Source organism: Neofelis nebulosa, chromosome 15, assembly GCF_028018385.1.
Source record: "Neofelis nebulosa isolate mNeoNeb1 chromosome 15, mNeoNeb1.pri, whole genome shotgun sequence".
In the NCBI taxonomy this organism is placed as follows: domain Eukaryota; kingdom Metazoa; phylum Chordata; class Mammalia; order Carnivora; family Felidae; genus Neofelis; species Neofelis nebulosa.
This window is the reverse complement of record NC_080796.1, coordinates 19,669,846-19,690,687: the sequence shown is the minus strand read 5'-3', so window position 1 is coordinate 19,690,687 and position 20,842 is coordinate 19,669,846. Positions and strand designations below refer to the sequence as shown.

The 20,842-nt window shown below is 45.5% G+C and overlaps 1 protein-coding gene across 4 annotated transcripts in view; it reads right to left on the bottom strand.

Annotated features, from left to right (window-relative positions):
- Positions 1-20,842, bottom strand: part of PRRX1 (paired related homeobox 1) — a 79,856-nt gene that overhangs the window by 9,727 nt on the left and 49,287 nt on the right. For 2 of the 4 annotated variants that reach the window (XM_058702149.1, XM_058702148.1), the window contains exons 2-4: positions 12,304-12,479; positions 7,375-7,556; positions 3,525-3,596 (exon numbers count right to left, since the gene is read on the bottom strand). In XM_058702149.1, the coding sequence (XP_058558132.1) occupies positions 3,542-3,596; positions 7,375-7,556; positions 12,304-12,479 (413 nt within the window). In that variant the 3' untranslated portion in view covers positions 3,525-3,541. The remainder of the gene's footprint in view (positions 1-3,524; positions 3,597-7,374; positions 7,557-12,303; positions 12,480-20,842) is intronic. The other 2 variants (XM_058702147.1, XM_058702146.1) reach the window with 1 other exon arrangement.

The following is a 20,842-nucleotide window of genomic DNA, read 5'->3' as shown; positions in this document are numbered from 1 at the left end:
CTACCAGAAATCTAAGCAAACCTGTAAATCTTACACTCAAGAAATTGCTAGGATATACTGAAATCTAAGATTTCAGTGAAATCAAAGATGTAAATAGTGAAGAAAAGAGAATTGAATTTGGGAAATGTTCCTAAGTTATAGATTATAAAGTGAACCAAATCAACCGGGTTTCTGTGAGAGAAGTCCTAAAGACAGTTCTAAGTACCATTTAACATGTGCAGGAGAGAAGCTGAAATGGTGAGTTATCTGTATTATTTGTTAAACACTGAGAGTCAAAATGAAAGACTTCTGAAAACAGAAGGCTAAAACTTTATGAGACGACATAAAGAAAAACCTTCCCTGATGGTAAATTGTAGAATGTCATAGAGTATTGCATTTTTAAGCACTTGACCTAATTTTCCAAGGAGTCTGTTTTCCAGCCTTTGAGATTCTAGACAAGCAAAGTCCTATTTAATAGAGATTCCCTCCTTTTTTGATGGTCAAAGGTGTGGTCCATTTTCCTTAGCAGACAAAGGGAACTGGAACCTTGGGGGATTATTTTCATTAACTGAAGACGCTACTACTGTTTTCTAGAAATGTCTACTAGAGTTGTGACTTCAGTTTCATCTACTATAGAGTCATTGTTGCCATTCTTGCATCATAGTTTACTAACTTCATCTGACAGTCTGGTTTGAAGACTTCATATGGTGACACATCTCTTAGAAATACCGAGATTCTCTAATGCGGGCCAGATATTAACATCCCAAATGAGATGAATGTTGGTCCACTTTCCATCTCAAAACCAAATCAATGCAAATTAGACTTGTATGTCGCACTGGTCACACTGGAAATTGGATTTGCGCTGGGACATTTTCCCTTAAATGGCAGCCCGAGCTGCTAGAGTTGAGTAAGTACCCCTGTCCGACTATACTGTGGTGCCATTCTAAGGACAGCACTGTATTAGCGATACTCTGACGATGCCTTGTAGGTAGCCCTCAAGTTAGTGGGGCTTGAAGACAAAAAAAGCAGCTGATATTAACGAGTTTTGCCATTCCCTAGGAGCTTAATAAATGATAACATTTGCACTTGATAAATGTCTAGGAAAATTATTAACTCTCAAAAATGGATTCAACGTACTCCAGCACCTTCCATAACCCTAAGAAATAGGACAAAAGAACAGAGGCAGTCTTACTTCATGGCCTCTAAACCAATGTTTAGAATATATAATCCTGCAAGTAGAGACCATAGGGAGATTTTGTGCACATACTAAAGAATTACAAGTCCGTGTTCCCTCCGGTAGTTTGACATGGGTCTCGTTTCTCAACTTGCACTGAGAGAGCCATAGAGGCAAGCAGAGAACAGTCCTTTGACACCCCGGTGGCAAGCAAGACTTGTGACAGGTCAGAGAAGACAGAATTAGTGAGTGGGTACTCTAGAGCAGCTTAGTCATACTTTAAAAACAGCATGAAAAGTAAGCTGGGGAGGGACCCGCTTCCTAAAGTGACAACAGATGCAAGCGAGGCTTGAATGGCCGCCAAAGTGAAAGATTGTTTGTGACCACCTGTTTTCCATGTCATCAAAACGTATAAAGCTCTGTGTTAGGAAAAGGGAACCTTGAAACGTTTTCTCACAGGACGGAAACAAGTGAGGATAGTTAGCTATTTTCGACAGATTTTATAGGCACATTCCAAAGGTAAAATACCTGCTCGTTCCTATACAGGATCAAGCTTCCCGAGATTAGAAAGTGAGACAGAAACTAAGTGATTGGCATAGATAAAGCACATGACAACTCCAAGAGCCTCCTTAGCAACCCTGAGAGATCCTGCACATTGGTCCTGCCTTCTAAGAATCACCTGCTCCTCTAACAGGATGCAGACATGAGCTGAGTACAGGGACTGGGCTTATGGGATTTGGCTGAAGCATCATTTCTATTGAGGTTTGAAGAATGTATGTTCTTTGTGTCTGTGACCAAGAAACTGCATTGCCAAATACAATGCATGGAGGAATTAGAGATGAAAAGGAAATGCTTGTATCCCATCTGTCGACTCAGCAGATCTGCACCGGGACTTGCACAGACCTGACACATTGAAGCAAGCTTGAAATTTTTCCATCTCCTTATTTGGAGATTCCTAACAGATGGAGCTCGGCCACAGACAGCAGAATGCTAACCACCAGCGGGGTTCGAGTTCTGTTTGCACTGGGCACAAATCATTTCTGATCATTTCAACCTACCCCGAAAGGTTGTCGGGAGGAGGAACGTGTTCGAGTGACTGCCAAACACCAAGGAAGCATGGAAAATCCTATATACGGTATGATTTTAAAGCCAGAAAACTTATGAACATCTGCCCCTCTGCTTTTGAATCACCCGTGGTGTTATGTCCCACAGATCACAAAGCAATTGAGGAGCGCTGGGGGAAGAATAATACCTGCCTCAATTTTCAACTCTAACCTTGCTTTCTATTTGGCCCTTTTGGACAAATGATGACAAGCTGTTGAAAATTTCCCCCCAAAGACAAATCTGTCAGCCCAAGAAGCCCATGTGTCATCCTGAGATCCTAAGGTTTCCCCAGCTTAGGGTTTTTTCCAAAGGCTGTAGAGCTTGAGGCATGTGTGACCCTGTCTGCGAGGTATGGAGGTTGGAGACCATCTTTCTGGCTTGTCCTCTCGTCCGTGCAAGAACAGAGGTAGACCTGCTCCGTCTAAGACAACTCAATACCAGCTTTCCTGTGGACATTTACTTAAAAAGAGAGACCCCATAAATCCTTTTGGAAACCGTCTTTTGTGACTTAAATAGGCATTTCTAATTTCCGTTTTTAAAATTCAGGAGCTGATTTTTTTTAAGGGCGCATTTAGCTCTTAAAGTAGGTACACTTGGACCACAGTTCATTGGCAAGCGAGCCTGGAGTTTGCACTGAAGGTTCTGTGAGCCTTCTGCCATTTTTAAATGTTCTTTCTAGACACGTCTTTGTACCTGGAGCCTTGCGTCTTTCTCTCGTCTCAAGGACTTTCTTATCTCCTGCTTGAAATGCACAGTGACTACCTGAAATCAAATGCCCCTGGCAGATACGCAGTAGGGAAACGTTGCTAGCTCAACCTTAGATGCAAGGCTGCATGAGGGACCGATGATCCAACTGGCCTGGGGAAGAGCAGGAGCCAGGATGAGAACGCAGTTCTTCGGACCCCTGCCCCATATCCTAGCAGTCATCGAACACCCGGTGTCGACAGCATCAGCACCACGTGGAAGCACGTTAGAGATGCAGACCCCGACTCCTGCTCCAGACTCACAGAAAGAGTCTGCCCTGTAACACGCTCCCGGGTGATTCACATGCTCAGCGACCTTCGAGGAGCCCTGCTCCAGGCCATCAGACTACCCTTAGCTTGAGGGGCGCGTATGCTCACGGCTCTGGTTTCCCGGGGGTATCCCCACTTGAGGACCTCACTGCTGCCATTGCTACAGCTGCAAGCCCCGCTTTCTCGAACACGCTTCATTCCCACTGAAACCCTGCCCCCGCAGCAGCCACCCTCTTCCCCCACTGACAAGTTACCTTTTCAGTGTCTTCCGTTAGAATCCGTTATGAAGCCCCTCGTGTAAACAACATCTTGGGAGGGACGAGGATCTATTTTTGAAAGCGTGAAAGGGAGAAATGAGCCAAATGCGTTCAGCGGATGTCAGGCAGCACCGTGACCACGATCAAATGGGGGAGGAGGAGAAGGGCGGGGGAGGGGAGCCGTGGACAAGGATAGCTGGCCTCTCTTTCGCTTGTCTCGACTTTTCTGTGAAGCCCAGCCCCCCCTCTGGAATGGGCACCACAGACCCAGCGCCGCAGATCCAGGCCATTCTCTACCTCCCAGAGGAGAGGATGTCTCCGGGAGGGGCTTCTTGACCACTTCACGGAAAATAACAGTTAAAAGCCTAGGATTTGGTCGATGGCTGCTCCCCAGGAGGCAGAGCACCGCTAGACTAGTGAGTCTTAATACCTCTGGTGTGGTGCAAGCTCTCCTTCGCCTACGGAAAACAGATCTGAGCTAAGCAGCGGGCCCATGTGCCAAAAACAAGCTTCCCTCAACCGGCTGTGAGTAGATAAAGAAGACACCTGCCGGGACAGTAGTGTCTGTGTCGTCAGGGAACGCTTGCCTCCTCCTGGTGACTCAGTTGACTGCCTGACGTCATCACCTGTAACATGCTCAAGGGAACGGACAAGGCCATGTCGTGCTATAAATAGGATGAACCATATGTCCCGGTTCCGCCTGTTGTCCTGGTGTAACTATTCACAGCGGTCCCCTTTCGCTCTCAAAAGTGTCCCAGCTTGGATGATAAATTGTACAGCCGCCACTCTGGATATAAAAGACACCCAGAAAGAAAAAGGGTTGGCTGCTTCCCATCCCATAATTCTGCCCAGATGCAAACAATTGCTTTGAGTCTTGGTTTCCTCCTCTCTTCTTCCAGGGGAGAGCCGCGGAAGTCAGCGCACCGTCCCCCCTGGCCAAACTGCCCACTGTCCCTGGGTTGCAAGGCCAGGCCACATCCGAGGGGAGGCTCACAGACCCCAGAAGGTGGCTCTCAGCTGTGGGCACGCTGCACCGATCTGAGACCGAGCCTGAATCAAAACGGCATGATCACACAGTCTCCCGGTCTTCTAGTTTTTATTACGCCCAATGTAACGTAAGGTTTAATTTTAATGAAAATATGGTTAGGTGGCCTAATATGTTGGACCAAAACAGAGATCACGAGCACTGGGTCTCGTTCTGCTTGCTTGCTCGGCTTAAACTTGGGCCACTGTTCAGTTTCTTCTTTGGAACCAAAGCAAGGACAGAGCCGCACACAGGCGCGTTCCAAGGATTGACCGAAAGAAATGCCTTTTAATGAATGTCACACGTGAGATAACTAACTTGACATAATAGTGCCAACAGAAATAGCCCATTAATTTTTTTTATAACACAAAAGGTCTATCATTGCCTTCGCTTTTCGTCACGTGTTTCTCTTTTGTGTTTCCTAAACAAGACATATTTCCTACCAAGCTTCAATACGTGAAACCATAATGTATCTTGGTTCTGAACATAGCAGAAAAACCTCCGAGTAACAGAATAGCTTTGCCACTGTTAGAAATTAATCGAAATAGAAACACTTCAGTCCACATGGGGTCAAAAACATTGAGGTTGATTAAATTACTGCTTTAGACCATCATTCTACCTCTGTCTGGAGATTAATTTATTCTTCACACAGAATAGGAACAATCAGAGTCTATGCAATTTTTAATTATTTTTTGTTTACAAATTCTGTATCTAAGAGAAAAATTATATAAAAGTATACCATGAAATGAGTAAAAAGCACTAGTTTATACGATTTTAAATGAAAACAGCAGAATACAAAAATATGTAGGCTAAGGCTACACTATATAAAATACTGTGCTCTAATGGCAAAAATAAACAAATTCGTCATGTAAAAATGGTAGACTTATGGTTTTGTTTTGTTTTGTTGACACGTACCTACTATTTCTCCATGAACTTTCAAAATAAAAATCGGCCATTCCCCAAAAAGGCACACACAAACTGCACGTTAATAATTTCAGTTAGATGCCCATATACAAAATACATACGATGAAGGCAAAGGAACTTGAGCTTCCGCTGAGGTGCAGGTGATCTAATCCAATAGTAATGCAGGAAGGATTTCATCCCCACCCGCGCAGTGTCCCCTTAGACTCTCACTGGCAAGGACAACACAGCAGCCAACTGCACTGTTCAGAGCTGAGGTGAAAAGTTCCTAACGGGGACCCAGGCGGAAAAAGGAGCACTATTTCCTGGTTGTGACCAAATCCAAACCAGAGCCCTTGAAACATGGAGCTTTGAATCACATCCATTTCCCAAGCCATGTAGCGAGTCTATGAGCTATGAATATTTATCAGAGAGACAAAGCAGTCCTCCCCTTATTTAAAATATTAAAGAACACGTGCCTTTACAATGGTCTCCAAACTGTGTTTTTAGTAAACCCTATGGGAAAAGAGTCTATGTTTTAAGTAAGACATACAGATGTGACTAACCTCTGGCAATCAGCAAGGCTTACTATATCGGAGAGCGATAGAAATTTCCAATTTCCCATGTATAGGGGTCTCTGAGTTCTAAGACCAACGTAATTCAGGCTGATTTCACAATGGGGGATTTAAAAAAAAAAATCCCAAATACATTTATGGCATTTCTTTCGAGGAACTGATTTGGAACAGAAAGAACATTTAGGGGAGGCCTCATGCTCCGATTAAAACCATCAACTTTTGAAAATTATTTGTACATGTCGCAAACGTGGCATTTCACATCAGGAGTTCGGCTTTAGCTGGGAGATAATCTCCTATGATTAGTTTAAGACCTCTCCTTAAACCGCTAATTAACCTTAGCAATAAAAAGGCCAATAAATGGACAATAAATGAATTTGTGAATACTTCCTCCACTGCAAATGGCCAGAGACCGCACACGGCCTTGACCTGTTTTCTAAGAGTACTCAGATTTAGGTTCAAAGAAAGGCACTTGGGATCAATGACAATGTCTCAGGCACTCACGTCTCAACTTCCCTCTAGCATTCACCTGTATCATAATAACCTGAACAGCGTAATAAAAGGAGGTTGAAAACCTCTCCAAGAGATTGAAATAGTACTCTATTAGTTGCTTCTTTAAAACTTTTCACCTTTTTAATATAAAAGTTTAGCGCAAATCATACATTGTTGTTTTTTTTTTTTTAATTTTAAAGACTCCACACCCACAAACCGACCCCCAAAGAACTTCAGGTAAGTAGATAAGAATTAGCAATAGAACAGGAAGGTATTTTAGATCATGAGACGTCCACACCTACTGACAAGGACAGTGGCCGTGAGGGTGATCGGGATGACTGTGGATTCTCCCTCCTCACCTCTCTCCTTCCTTCCTCCCTTCCTTTCTCTTTCCTTCCTTTCCTGGTTTGGATTCAAAATCAGTTTTACTGTGAAACTTGCCTTTGAGCCTACACTTAGAGCCTTCCAAGTTAAACTTCTACTCGAGCATGGCGAAACCAATCTCTCTTAAGTTTGGAAATGGAGTCAAGTTTTGTTCCTGCGTGGTTGCAAGAGGGACTCTGGGCATAGCTTATCAATCTTTTCTTTTAGATTCTTCCCCATCTTTGAAACCTTTGCAAGAGTTCCTGAGTCCAAGAGAAGGTTGCTGATGGCCTGCCCCTCTCTCTTCTGCCCCAAACCCTGCTCCTGGGGCAACTAGCAAGCTCCCGTGAAAATCTGGGGGTGTCAGCAAGTTGAAAGTCTCTGAAGAGGTTAACCCAGTAAGAAATGTCAGCCAGCTGCACAAGCAGCTTTGCACGTGACCGAGCGCTGAGAAACGCATGGAAACGGAGCAAGGGAGGGCGGGCCAATCATTCACCTGTACGGAGAGGCCGTCCCCCAGGACAGATAGTCGGTGGGTCTTGGAGCAGGACGAGGTACAATGGGTTGTTCCACGGCAGTCACGTCCCCTGAGTAGGATTTGAGGAGGGAAGCGTTTTTATTGGCCAGCATGGCTCTCTCATTCCTGCGGAATTTGGCTCTTCGGTTCTGAAACCACACCTGGAACAGCATGGGGAGGAGAGGAGGGCGTGAGGAGGGAGAGGGAAACAAAGAAGAAGAGGTTACGCGAATAACGTCCTGGTTGGCTGACCCTATAAATGCGTCCCCGAGGAAGACACAGGACAGGGACCGGATTCTTCCCAGAGCAATACAAATATGCTGCAGTCCTTCCCTGGTGGGCCAAGCTAGAGGGCCAATGAGGGCCAAGACTCTTACAACTGGACCCTGAGGTACTTCCCTAATCGAGCCTCCAGAGGTGAGATCCACGGCTAACATATGGGTTGTGACCCCTGTTGCTTTGTAATCAAGGAAAAGAGACAAACCTCATTAGAGTTCGGCCACGGATACAACGACATTTCTTTTTTAAGTTGTTTCAAAATTCTTCAAAATGTGACAATACCATCTGCTTTCAAAGTACTTCTTGGACATTTCAAGAAAAATCTCTCCATCTCACCAAAGGGGCGTGTGGCAACAATTTACGAGGCAAGTGGCTCGCTTGGAAGGTGCGGGGGGCGTCGGTGTAAGAGCGAGGTGAAAGGAAGTAAAAGGAAGTAACAGGGAAGAAGAGCAGCTTCTAGAAGTGAGTTTCCAGGCAGCGCCCCCGTGATGGCCCAGCCACGGGGCCCTGAAGACCAGTGCAGGACACAGGGCCCAGCCAGGGTGAGAGAGCCCACGATTTGTACGCTGGCTCCCATCGGTCGTGGGTGATGAATGTTCCAGCACTTCTAGCATGCGGAACACAGGCGGGGCAGTCTCCTGACGTTCTAGAAAGAAACACGTAAAATAGAAATGCAGATACCCAAGGTTGGAAGTGGACTGGAGCACGTTTCCCGGCAGGGTCTGAGGGATGTGGGCAGCTCGGCCACCAAGGGCTGCACCCGATGACACAGCAGCATTGATCAAGTGCCGCGAGGACTCGGAATTACGCGAGCACATGGCGTACATTACTTCCAGTTATCGTGGCCATTCCATACTTTAGGTTGCACTGTTTTCTACTTCGGAGCTGAGGAAACAGGTTCAATGAGATTCGTCTGTTGAACTTCACACATAATAAGTGGCTGCGTGTCTGTGCTCACGGACATCTGACTCATGATCATACAACTCCTCCAGAGCGCCACGGAATTCTATTCACTCGGTTACTCATTCAAGAAATCTTTATGGAGTTCCTGCTGTGTTCCAGGTTCTGTGCTAATTGCCGGGAATAGACATGAGATTTACTCTCTGCTCATGAGCAGCTCATAGTCTATTAAAAGAAGGCAGGCATGCAAATGTCAAAAACCGCCAAACAAGTCTTTTAGGTATAATTATAGAAATGCATGACAAGGGATGGGAGAAAGAAACTCTCTGGTGTGGAGTGGGACAGGTGCACAGCCTTTGGGAGCAACATTCCTATAAAATACCATGGGGCTGGTGCCCCACAGAGTCGTGTCACTGGAAGGGCCCGGGGGGAACTCGGTAAAGGAGAATCTGGACATCTCTTTCTGGCTTCGCGCGTGCCCGGCTCTTTCGTTTCTCATGTGTCCTTTGCATGACGATTAGATTTCTCATCTTAAATGCAGATGGAATCGTGTTAGCACCCTGCTTCATAGCATCCACTGACTCGCTCTCCATTATTCACAGAATAAAATCAAAACTTCTTACCATAGAGCAAAGGCTGTTCAGGAATTAGCTCTTGGTCCACCAACCCGGCCACATGGTGCATCACTTGGGCCTCACACACTGGCCCTCCATCATTTCCAGTTCCTATCCTGGACTCAAGACTACCAGACGTCTTCAGTTATTTGCCACCTCTGTGTATTCACAGCAAATCTCCCTCTGCCTGCGATGGTCTCCCCCTCTTTGTCCAGGTATCAAAAGACTTGTTTTTCAAGATTAAAATTTTTTTAATGTCTATTTATCTTTAAGAGAGAGAGAAAGTGGGAGCAGGGGAGGGATGGCGGGGGAGCAGAGGATCCAAAGCGGGCTCTGTGCTGACAGCAGAGAGCTTGATGCGGGGCTCAGGCTTACAAACCGTGAGATCATGACCTGAGCCGAAGTCGGGTGCTCAACTGACTGAACCAGCCAGGTGCCCCGGTTTTTCAAGATTTAATACATCACCCCTCCTTTGTAAAGTGGGGTAGCGGAAAGAATGTGACTTTAAAGTCTATCAGTGTCGGATAAAAATACTGGCCCTATTCCTTTAAAAATTTGTCGTTGAATAGTTCTCTAATGTCTCTGATCCTCTGTTTCCTACCCAAATGGAGGAAATAATACTCACAGGGCTCTTCTGAGAGTTGGCACAGAATGGGTGCCTAACATACGTGTATTTTCACCCTTCTTCACCGGGCAGGTTTGCTCACTCCTTCCTCTGGTCTATCGCTATTTCTTGTATATTCCTTCAGTGTAGGACTCATCTTACTATATCATAACAGTGTGCTATGCACATCTGTCTTCTCTGCCTCCAGTCTACAACACCCTAAAGGAGAGGGCCAATGTCTTACTCATCCCCAGCAACCCAAAAACAGTTCCAAGAGTATAACAGGTGCCTGATAAATGTTTGGGGGTGCGGGTGGGGAAAGGAGAGGAAAAAGAAAGAGGAAGAAAAATGACTTTTGCAAAAATGATAAGCTAGGACCTCCATCCAAGAGGATTCGCAGTCTAGTTGGGGAAGCTGGCCCACATACAAGTCGATATAATACGTGTCACGTTGTGATAAATGCCATAAAAGAAGGCCAGAGTCACGAGGGACTGGTTCAGGCTGGGGAAGGGTAAGACTTCACGGAGGAGGAATAAAGTTGCACAGGGAGAATTCTGTCCTGCTCGTGTATGAAATGCCCGCAGCTCTGAGAGGCATGAGAACATAGTAGGGTTGGAAAGGAGGAGGAGAAAATAGTTTCAACATATAAGAAAGCATTCGTTCATTGTTGGACTGGGAGGAAGACCAACTCACAAACTGCTCTTTCGCATTAAAAAAAATTATTTTTTTCCAGCTTTGCCCCATCCAGGTTTCCTTATTTACAATTCAGATCACCACGGCAGAAGTGGTACTTCAAGGTACGGTGGGGGGGGGGGGGGGGCGGTTATTGGTCTAAAATGACTCATTACACCGCTGTAGGCCAAGCTTGGGGCACAGAAGCTATGGGGGTTTTGAAGGGAGAGGAAGGGATTGAAAAGTGGAAATACGGAGCCTGTTTGGAGAGCTGTGGTTAGCTGCACAGGGGATGAGGATGTGGGAAGGCAGACCTCAGGATTTCGCTTTGGATGGTGGGATCCAGGCAGCAAAACCGATTCCTGTCCCTGCACATCCTGCCGGTCTCTCTCACCTGAGCTGGGAGGGATTGCCACGCAGTGCCCAGTGCCTCACGCTTTCTCCTGACCCACGTGGCGCCATGGGTTCTGGGCCACTTCCCCTTTGGTGGCCGACCTCTTTTAGTTCTCCTGGGGAGCACTTCTAGGTGAGGCGGATGCGTCCCTATGGGGAGAACTCTTGCAAAGTTTCTCGCCAGGCTGAAGGGACCTCCAGGACCCTCTCCGTCAACCCAACCAGTGTCCCTCACGGTACACTCCTGTCAAGGCACAGACACGGCCTCAATGCCCTGAGGGTCTAGCTCAAGCGCCTGTCAGTCAAGAGATCTGTCATCTGCAGAAGGGAATCCCTCAAGCCCAAACTGAACACAAATACACAAACAATACCTTCCTCAAGAAGACAAGACAGATTGGCCTGGTCCCCTTCCACTCTTACCAAGATGGCGGCTCACCCCCCGGCTAGGCAGAGGACAATGAGATCTTTACTTCCAGCAGAGGTAGCAAAGGGCCCCCGGAAAAGCACTTAGCCAGCAGACTCTTACTTATTCAAAGTCGACTCCATGCTTAAAAGCATGAACTCTGCATATCTTCACTCAAATCTGAGCTTAGCTACGCCCTAGCTGCGTGAGGCCCGGCAAAATACTGTAACCTCTCTGTGTCTCAGTTTCCACGTCTGCAAGGTGAAGAATACTATCCACCTCATTGAACTAGCAGGACGATTAAACAGTTTATATAAAGGACTTAGAACACTGCTCGGCCTATAAGTGTTCAAGCAGTGTTAATTATTACATTATTACCTTCATTAGTACTAATCCCGGGTTGTGTTATTTCTAGATGCCTGGATAGCAGTTGATGTGTCATGGCATTAATGTCACAAAGAATTGCTGTTCTCTCTCTACACGGTCTTACGTGCCTTTGCTCTTCATCGCTTCGCAGAAGCACAGAATCATCTACCAGAACGTGCTCTTAACGCAGTTCCTAAACGCAAGGTCTCTGATGGGCTCATTTCTACTGCCACCAGGGTCCATAAGCGTGTATATTTGTAATACGTCTCTTGAAGGTCTGTATGTTCCCAAAGTCTGGGAAGGAAAACTGACGTGGGGAATGGAGAATTCATCTCCGTGGCCACCCTAGAGCTCAAATTGAAAGCTGGGGGGTGGGGGGATGGGGGAGGAGGGCCGAGTCAAATGCTCCGAAGTACAACGTTCATACCATGAATCTGAAAGGGCAGGCAACAAGGAGTGAGAAGTCAGAGCTGTAGCGAGGCATATTCTGCCCACCTAAGGGCTTACATCTGATTTTTAAAAAATACTAAGCTGCCCAAAGAAACGCAGCTCGGATCCGATTCTCCCTCGTGCTGCCCCTTTATCATCTTTCTCAGCAGCAGCCCCTGTTTGAAACCAACGACCCATGTTTTCGAGCAGTCTGCAGAGGTGTGCCCCTGAGGTGGTACTTTGGTTACCTGCACTCTGGCCTCGGTGAGGTTCACCCGGCGGGCGAGGTCCTCTCGCACAAAGGCGTCTGGGTAGTGTGTCCGCTCAAAGACGCGCTCCAGAGCCTGCAGCTGGCTGCTGTTGAAGGTCGTCCGGTTCCTCCGTTGCTTTCTCTTCTTCTTTTCCTCGGAGTTCAGCTGGTCATCTGGAGCAGAGAAATTGATGCTAAGGAACTAAAGTCATGTCGGAGTCCCCAGGTACACTCTGGCTGAATATCTATGGTAAGGGATCATTGCATTCGCTCGCATTCTTATCAAAGTGTTGGAACCAAATGCCACTTTCAGGGGGCAGATTCGGGCATCGGCACTCTTGAGGTCACAAGCCGATGACTCCCAGGGAGTTCTGATGTTTGGCTGTTGCTTCTAAATCTGGGACCAGACCCGAACGGACAGGGAAACATTTCTTGCACATTCCTCGAACCCTGTTCTGTCAAAGATGGCTAAAGGAAAATCTTACTCCTACCCATGATCCCTAGGCTTCTCTAGAGACGAGGGAAGAAGGGTGGATTGCATTGGACCTTATTTGCCGTATCTTATGTTCATTCATACAATTTCACAACCAAGGAAACCAACTATTCCCTGGTTCCTTCTCCTCAACATACCCACACAAATGGAGAGTTACGGAGGGAAAAAGTGTGTTCAAACTGATTAGAATGATTCCTGTTTTACCACACATTCTCCCAGAAAACCTCAAGTCATTTCTGACTGCATCTGCTCTCGCTAAGGCTGGCTAGGGAGGCCTCAGCCTAGTTCAAGGATGGTGCTCCAACACCATCAACCAAAGCCAGCATCGGCTTGGGACGTGCCCTAGGAGAACGCAAGCACGGGGAAGAGTACTGAAAGATCTCTGAAACGGTTTCACCCCAAACTGGAGTTCTCGGGCCCTGAGATCTTAGGAACCTTTGGAGAATCGGGACCCCAATTCTTCACCTGTCAAGATCCCCCCTGCCTTGTTTTCCGCTGAGTTCTCCCAAAGGCACCTTGGCAAACTGATCACCCAGGATGCTCTTGGAAGTAAGAGGGTAGCATGCTCCCATCCTGCCACCTGACACAGTCCAAGCAGGAATGACGGATGTGTGAATCCAAGCGGAACGCCCGTTGTGCTACCATGACCACCATCCAGGTGAGGTCCAAACCACGGTAAAGGCCATGTAGTTCTCAGAGGTGCTGAGGCCTAAGACACACGCTCTGCCTGAGGAACTGGACTATTAGCTCTCAGCCAGTTTTATTTCCAACATGTGAGGTTGCAAATCCTGATCCTCTCTGACCATAAACATACAACCCACTCAAGAAAGGGACCAGCATGAATCATGATGTCCCAAAGAAAAATGATGCCTACCTGAGCTATAGCATTATCTAGATTTGGGTGTGCATTCAAAGCATAGCTTGAATCCAAGAGCTCCTGGCCCAGATCTCTGAGCGCCTGACAACTGAGGCCTCTAAGTGGTTTTGATCAGAGTTTTCATGAGTGCTGCCTTCCCAGAATAGATACTTGGGGTAGAGACTGCGCATTTCCCCCGGATATTTAAAGCACCCGGATAGCGTAAGTACCTGTTGCATTTGTTTTCAAGGAAAATGTGAAACTTTTCTTGTCTTTAGAAAACTGTTACTGTTGAAAGAACCCACATGAACCCAATCCCATTCTTCCAGCTAAGAAGGTGCCGACACCCATTCTGTCAGCTTCAGGGTTGTGATTCACAGTTGACCACCTCCCTGGTTTCTTCCATTCGTGGTACCCCAACCAGGAGCCCTGCTTTGAAGACGCTGCTGTGACATTTTCAATAAGAATGTCAGACCAGTGGCATCCTGAGAATGAAGCCAATCTAATTATCGTGATCTCTGGGATCTATCAAGGCCGGGAACATCCCACCCAGCATCCTGTTCGGCTACCAGCGAAATCCATTTGCAATTACATCTACACTAGAATTCACACACCTGGGGTCAAACCGCTCTCAGCGGCTGCCTCACATCTGTGTTCTCCTTCCTATTAAATATTGGGAGGCTTTCCTGTTGGTCTCATTCTCTTTCCCAAATCTCTTTGTCTACAGTTTGATCTGTCTTGCACTTCAGGTCTCTCTGGGTCATCTAGGCCTTTTTCACAGTGCCACCATCTGGATTTCATGCTCCTACGAAGCCAAAGTCTGGGGAAAAAAAATCCTTAGTTTCCATACCTGCCCAGGACTGAGACCAATTAGACCCTCGGCTATTATTCTTATTCCTATCAAGGAAATCCCTTCTTAAGCCAATCCCATGATCTATTTCTTCCCTCAAAGAAGTCTTCCTCAGGTATAACCACAAATTCTAAATCCTTTCTTCTGCTTTGTAAGCCTTTTCTTTTTGTGCTGCCACACTGTGATCAAGAACAAGGGTATTTTGTGTTTTGTTCTTAGTACTACAACCTGCTACATAATCTCTTGGTAGTTCTTTGAAATCGTCCACTGTTCACTCAAATTCCACCGACTGTCCACCATAAACCACCAGCTCCCCTGACGTGGGAGTAAGGGAAGTGGAGAATTATAGTTTGTGACACAGAATAAATAGCTATGATGGCCTGAAACAATTCCAGCAAAAGTTTCCCAGTGAATGTTCTTGTTGTTTTTAACAAATGAAAACACCAGTCCAGATCACGTGCAAGGTGAGAAAAGACACACAAATAACAGGGGTCCACGGACTCCGGATCTGGCAAACGTCCTTCAAGGTGCAAGGATAATGGAAAGAGACATTGAGTGGGCAACAGAGACAGCTTGAGCGGCAGTCCTTGGCTCGTCTGTCTTTGCTCACTATCCACAAGCTGTGTGCTCCCTGTTTTCCTCCAAGAACACTGAAGACAGGACCCAACACGGTCTCCCGGGCAGCACAAGAGGAAACGTAAACATTGCAGAGGTTCACAAATGTGGGGCATCTGAAGGGCCTGTGATAAGCTCTTTTACCAGATTCCGGACTCCGGTTAAGCAGAGGGGAGAGAATGCGGTGTATTTTTATCACTGCAGGTAAATCATCTTTCTCGTAAAACCAGTTGCTTCGAAAGTTGATTTTGATACCCTTGCTGCCCAAGGATACTGATGTCCGATTGGACTTCAGGAAGCATTTCCTGTTTTGAAATTCTGAAGTGGGTAGGAGTCACCAAGCTGCAGAATAACCACAGAGGACACGGACGGATTCGTCTCAAAATCAATATTTCTATTCCAAGGTGTTTATGGATTTTATGAAGGATTCTGTATTTTTATGTATGCTATGGATGACTAGTAAATTGCAAGTATACAGTTACTGCCATGATTTCTAATAAAAAGCTTGGACTCACGAGTCATAAAACATTGGCACCAAGTGAAGCCAGAGAAATTGCCTAATTCAACCCCCTCATTGTATAGATGAGGTAAACGAAGGCTTGAAGGATGAAGTGACTTACCCCAAATTACACTACCAGCTGTGACTGAGCCAGAGCTAGAAGCCAGGACTCCTAATTCCACTCCAGTCTCAAGTACAAATGACAATAGTCATGTTGTATGAAGCATCAGAGATATAAATAAAAACCCCTATTCTGGGAAAATTTTCTGGGGAACACAGGTTTTTCCATATGAGCTACATAAAGTGGGTCTAAGATAGGGGGTGCATGTGTATCACATGTTGTCATTCCTATCAGAACATTTAAAAATGTAAACAGTCTCATCTAGAATAGCTACTTTGATCCAGATGTTCTTGAATTTTCTTTTTCAATGGCTTCTATAAGTCCCTGCTTCATCAATTAAACATGTGCAGGGGGATTTTTGCACAGTAGGAAACCCCGTCTTCCATCTTCTCTCCACATCCATATTAGCCCTTCTCTTCCTTTCATTCTGGGACACAGTTCAACATCTCTGCTTCCTGTGGCACATCGCAAATGTTACCTCCTCTAAGACTTTGCTGATAACTTCTATCCATATTGATCTCTCCATTCTCTTAATGCCCACATATATTTTAGTATACTACCAAATACTTTGTTTTAGAGGGGGGAGAGGGGCAAAGAGAGAGAGAGAGAGAGACAGAGAGAGAGAAAGAGAGAGAGAGAGAGAGAGAGGGAGAGAGAGAGAATCTTAAGCAGGCTCCATGCTCAGGGGGGGAGCCCGACTCAGGGCTCAATCCCACGACCCTGGGATCATGTGCTGAGGCAAAATCAAGAATCAGACACTCAACCAACTGAGCCATCCAGGTTCCCCTAACCAAATATTTTTTTAAAAAATTATGGTTTCATCCTTTCTGTGTAAATGTTTTGTCACTTCGAGGCACTCATAGGTTCCTGTAGAAAAGGTATAGGGTCCCTTGATAAATGGCATGACAATAAAAACGTAAGAGTTGGGTAGTAATTGTAGCATAGAAGCAGTCTCAGAAAATCAGAGCTTTGGTGATTCATCTGGTTTTAAACGGCTGAATGATTTCTGAATTCCAATTATTTTTTTTAACAGCCCATAGCAAATAGGCTAGCAAATAGTAACCATTTAGGTTAGGTTAGGTTAGGTTAACAGTCTCTTTTGTTTCTGGATCACCTTACCGGTGGAGGAAAGAAAACATTTACCGTTTCTTTTTCAGATCGGTCAGTCGTCATCAGATCTAGACCTGGGAAAGATCTGTGTGGTTCCGATTCCTTTGTAAGTGCAGGAGTTAGTCCTTCATTTTCATTCCTTACTAGAAAAGCAGCTCCGAGATAAATGAATGGTTTCCACAAGCGGAAGCACAGGCGAGAAAGAGGTGCGAAAGGTGTTTGCAATGGATCAGGATGTTAGAACACTCCAGAGAAGAGAGCCCCTAAGTCCTAGGCGGGACGTCCCTTGTACATTCAACCAGTAGTTAAAGGGAACACCAGCTCCGTCCTAGGTTCTGGGCTGAAATTCACAGTGGACTCCACATATGGCTGCCGGACCCTCCCTGGAGAGAGGGTGGAGAAGACAGCGTGAGGCGTGAGGAGGGCCATCCTCAAGCAGAAGGGCCAGGCGGCACGCCGTGACCCCTACTCACTAGGGCGCCGCACTCACCACGCAGGCTTCATTAACTCCCAAAGACCTCGGCCCTCTCTCTGCCCCGCATCTGGTGGGAGATGCCTCGGAGATTCCAAATAGGTCAGCCAAATGTAATTTAAAGGTAGAGCAAAAACATATTTTAGGAATAAAGTCCGAAGAAAAATGTGTTTCGTACGCCTGAGTCACATCAATTTGGAAAGAAATCTGATGCAAGAAGATAAAACGCCAGCTTCAGTAGCAGAAACCAACCACCACATCAAAGCGTGTCTTCTTCCTTTGGGTTGAAAACATGGCAGGCAAGCGGATCTCAAGAGCAGCCCGCTGATCATTTTATGGGCCTGGAAGAATGTTTTCAAAGGAACTTCCATTGCACAACAACTACTTACTTTAATGGGATTTGTGTGGTTCGGGCCCGGCAACCTTTGGAGAATTGAAGGGAAGTATAATTGCAAAAGCCACTAAAAACTGTTTAGCTTTTATTGCAAGGCCTATGAAAAGCAGCGAGACGCAGCCGTGGTATTCGTTTGAGTTTCTTTGGTTACACTAAGCTGCAATTGCAATTGAGACAGCATCCTTTTAATACGCGCCCCGATAGATGGCACATGGGTCACTTAACGGGGATGGCTGTTGCAGTGTAGACCGAGCTCAGTGCGTCACAACGACCAAAGCCAAAGTTAGCAGCACATCTACACCTTCTCAAGAGTAGACCTGGTATCTCCCATCCCTGAACCCCAGCAACTGTCAAGAGTGCCCGGGTCTCTGCCAACGCAAGTGTCCAACGTGCAAGCTATTTCCACCTTAGGGTGCAGCTGCCAGACCCTGAACGTCGCGTGACGGTCCTTGATGTGTACAGTTTTTTTCTTTCCTGTCAACTTGGCAAGTGCCACTCTTTATTTTCAGTCAAGTATCAGTCCTAAACCCTAGAAACGAGCATGAAAACACGTTAAATGTAATTTTGGGGCCATCTGTCCTTTGGAGAATACAATCCTTTTTCCAAGGGACATAATTCTCAATCATCTTATCTACTTTACCTCTCTTAAGACACTTTTCTGAAAAGATTCCTGATCGGAACCCCAATGAGACCCGATATAAAGCCAGCCTCCTCATGCAGTCCCATACTGGAACCCTAGCTTTCTTTTGGGACGAGGTGCATAATTTCCCCCTGCTGGCATTTTCCACGTGGCTCTGAGTCTATTTTATTTATTCACATATTTCTTTTTTGTTCAAATTTGAGTTCGTTAACATACTGGGTCATTTTGGTTTCGGGAGTAGAACCTGGTGATTCGTCTCTTACATAACGACTCCTGAGTCCGATTTAGACCGTAACCTCAGAGTACGAAGTTTATGTTTGTACTCAAATGAAGCTCTTATCAATGCTCAATAGATACAAATTAGTAATCAGGTGTAAAATATCCTATACTGGAATTATTATTGCAGGAGTTCAGCTGCTGCACAAGTTACCTTCTCTTTGATGAAAAATAAAATTCTGGCTTCAGATATGTAACCTACTCCCAATGTCTCTGTGGATGAATCACGTATATACTTATTTTCAATTCATTTTTAGATGTCAAAAAAAAAAAAAACCACTGAAAAATAAGAATGTTTCCATCAGACCCAACTAAACTGCCACTGGCAGGTGGGCACAGTGACAGGGAGCAGAAGTTGAACTGGCTTCGGAATCAAGATGACCCGTGCTCTCCCACAGGCCCTGCTACTTCCTGGCTGTGTGACCTTGGGTAAGACCCCTCCCTTCTCTGAGCCTCAGTTTCCAAAACAATAAAAGGGAAGACCACCTACCTCCCAGGGTCATTTGAAAATGTAATGACCACACAGTAGGCATATAGTCTGGCACATAGTAGGCATTTGGTAAGTGGTGGCTTATATAGCTACTTCGTTACCCCTAGAGACAGGCTGCTCAAAACCCCTGCTGTTGTTTCTTTTTTCCTTCTGTTCACTGTTTGTTGGTATTTAATCGGCAAGCTTTCTATTGTAGCATAACAGTGGAGAAAGCGAGAAAACCATTCACATGTGTGAGAGGGCTTCGTTCGTTTGAAGGAGGGCAGGACTGAGACCTAGGGAGCTTGAAAAATGAGCAAAAGCCTTAAAAAATCAAGATCTGAGACATGGTGGTTGACCAAAAATTGTACCATAGAAGTCATGCACAGACATTTGTCCAAAAAGCCTCATTTGGGACATGTTCTGTCGTTAGTCAATCCTGGCTTTCTAACAAGACATTTTTCCTTCCTCACTTCAGATGTTGAGGAAACATTCAGAAAGCAGGCCGACTCTCCACTCAAAGACAGGGAAGCCATCGGTACCTTGAACAAGTAATCCCAGAAATGAATTTTAAAAAAGAGACAGACAGACAGGAAAAAGGAAGAAGGCCAAGGGCTAAAGCCAGGCTATGAAAATTCAATGATTTCCCAGCCTGTTTGCCTTGGGTTGACGAATTTGGTTGCCACATGTCTAAAAACACAAAACTTGGGTCATATTACTCAATATTTATTCAGTGACTTTTTTTTTTTCTAAATGTCTGAGCACTTTGGTAAATGCCAAAGGGATGAAAAGAAAACCAAGAAAGGCAAAGTTCTGGGAAAAGAGCGAGCTCTGACTGAGATTTTAAAAGCTTTCTAAACTTGCAGTATTCCAGGTGTGTGGTCCCCTTGGAAGTGCTGATGTTTCGAGCAGGATTACAAACACAGCTCTAGATGAGCCATAGGCTCCTGCCTTCTTCTGGTGCCATTTTTTCCTTTGTAGTGAGACTGTTGTCATCTTGTAAATGACACAACATCAATCTTGACATGAGCAGTAGAAATTGGTGTCTTCATGGGAGGTAACCACCGTGTGTTGGTTTTTTTTTTTTTGATGATGATTCATTTTTTTTTGGCAATAAATTTTAATGGTTCTAAAGAAAAAGCTGGTTAAAAAAAACAGCTTTAAAAAAGCACAACTAAAAGCAGGAGGAATGAAGGAGATGTACCTCGTTAATGAGGAAGCTCAGCTCTTGGAAGGACAGTAGCCATGGAACAACTCTTTTAGTTGGAGAAAAAGACAATTATGAGGCAATTATGAGGCATTTAAATACTTGAGAGTAGGGGTGCGACTTGTACTTCCTTAACTTTGTCATCTCAAGGGTTTTCTCTGTCTCTCTCTCTCTCTCTCTCTCTCTCTCTCTTTTTCACCTCAAGTTTTAACTGTAGGACAACAAGCCCACAAGAGAGAAAGCCACGGGGAACAGAGAATTCACGTTTCATGGCAATAAAAGAAGGGGCCAAGGTAATTCTGTAACAACACCACATAGAGTAGAAGAGGGAGGCCGGAGAGAAAATAAAAGCCCGTCTCAGGTGTTGCCCCAGTCTTTGACATCAGACTAAGATGAAGACCGAAACATACTAAAATGGTCAACACAAGAGGCTTGGTATTTTTAAATAATGTTTAAATGAAAGGAAATCAAAAATTGTCCTTCAAGAATAAGAAAAACCACACAGTGATATAAAGCTGAATGTTTTTTGGAGGAA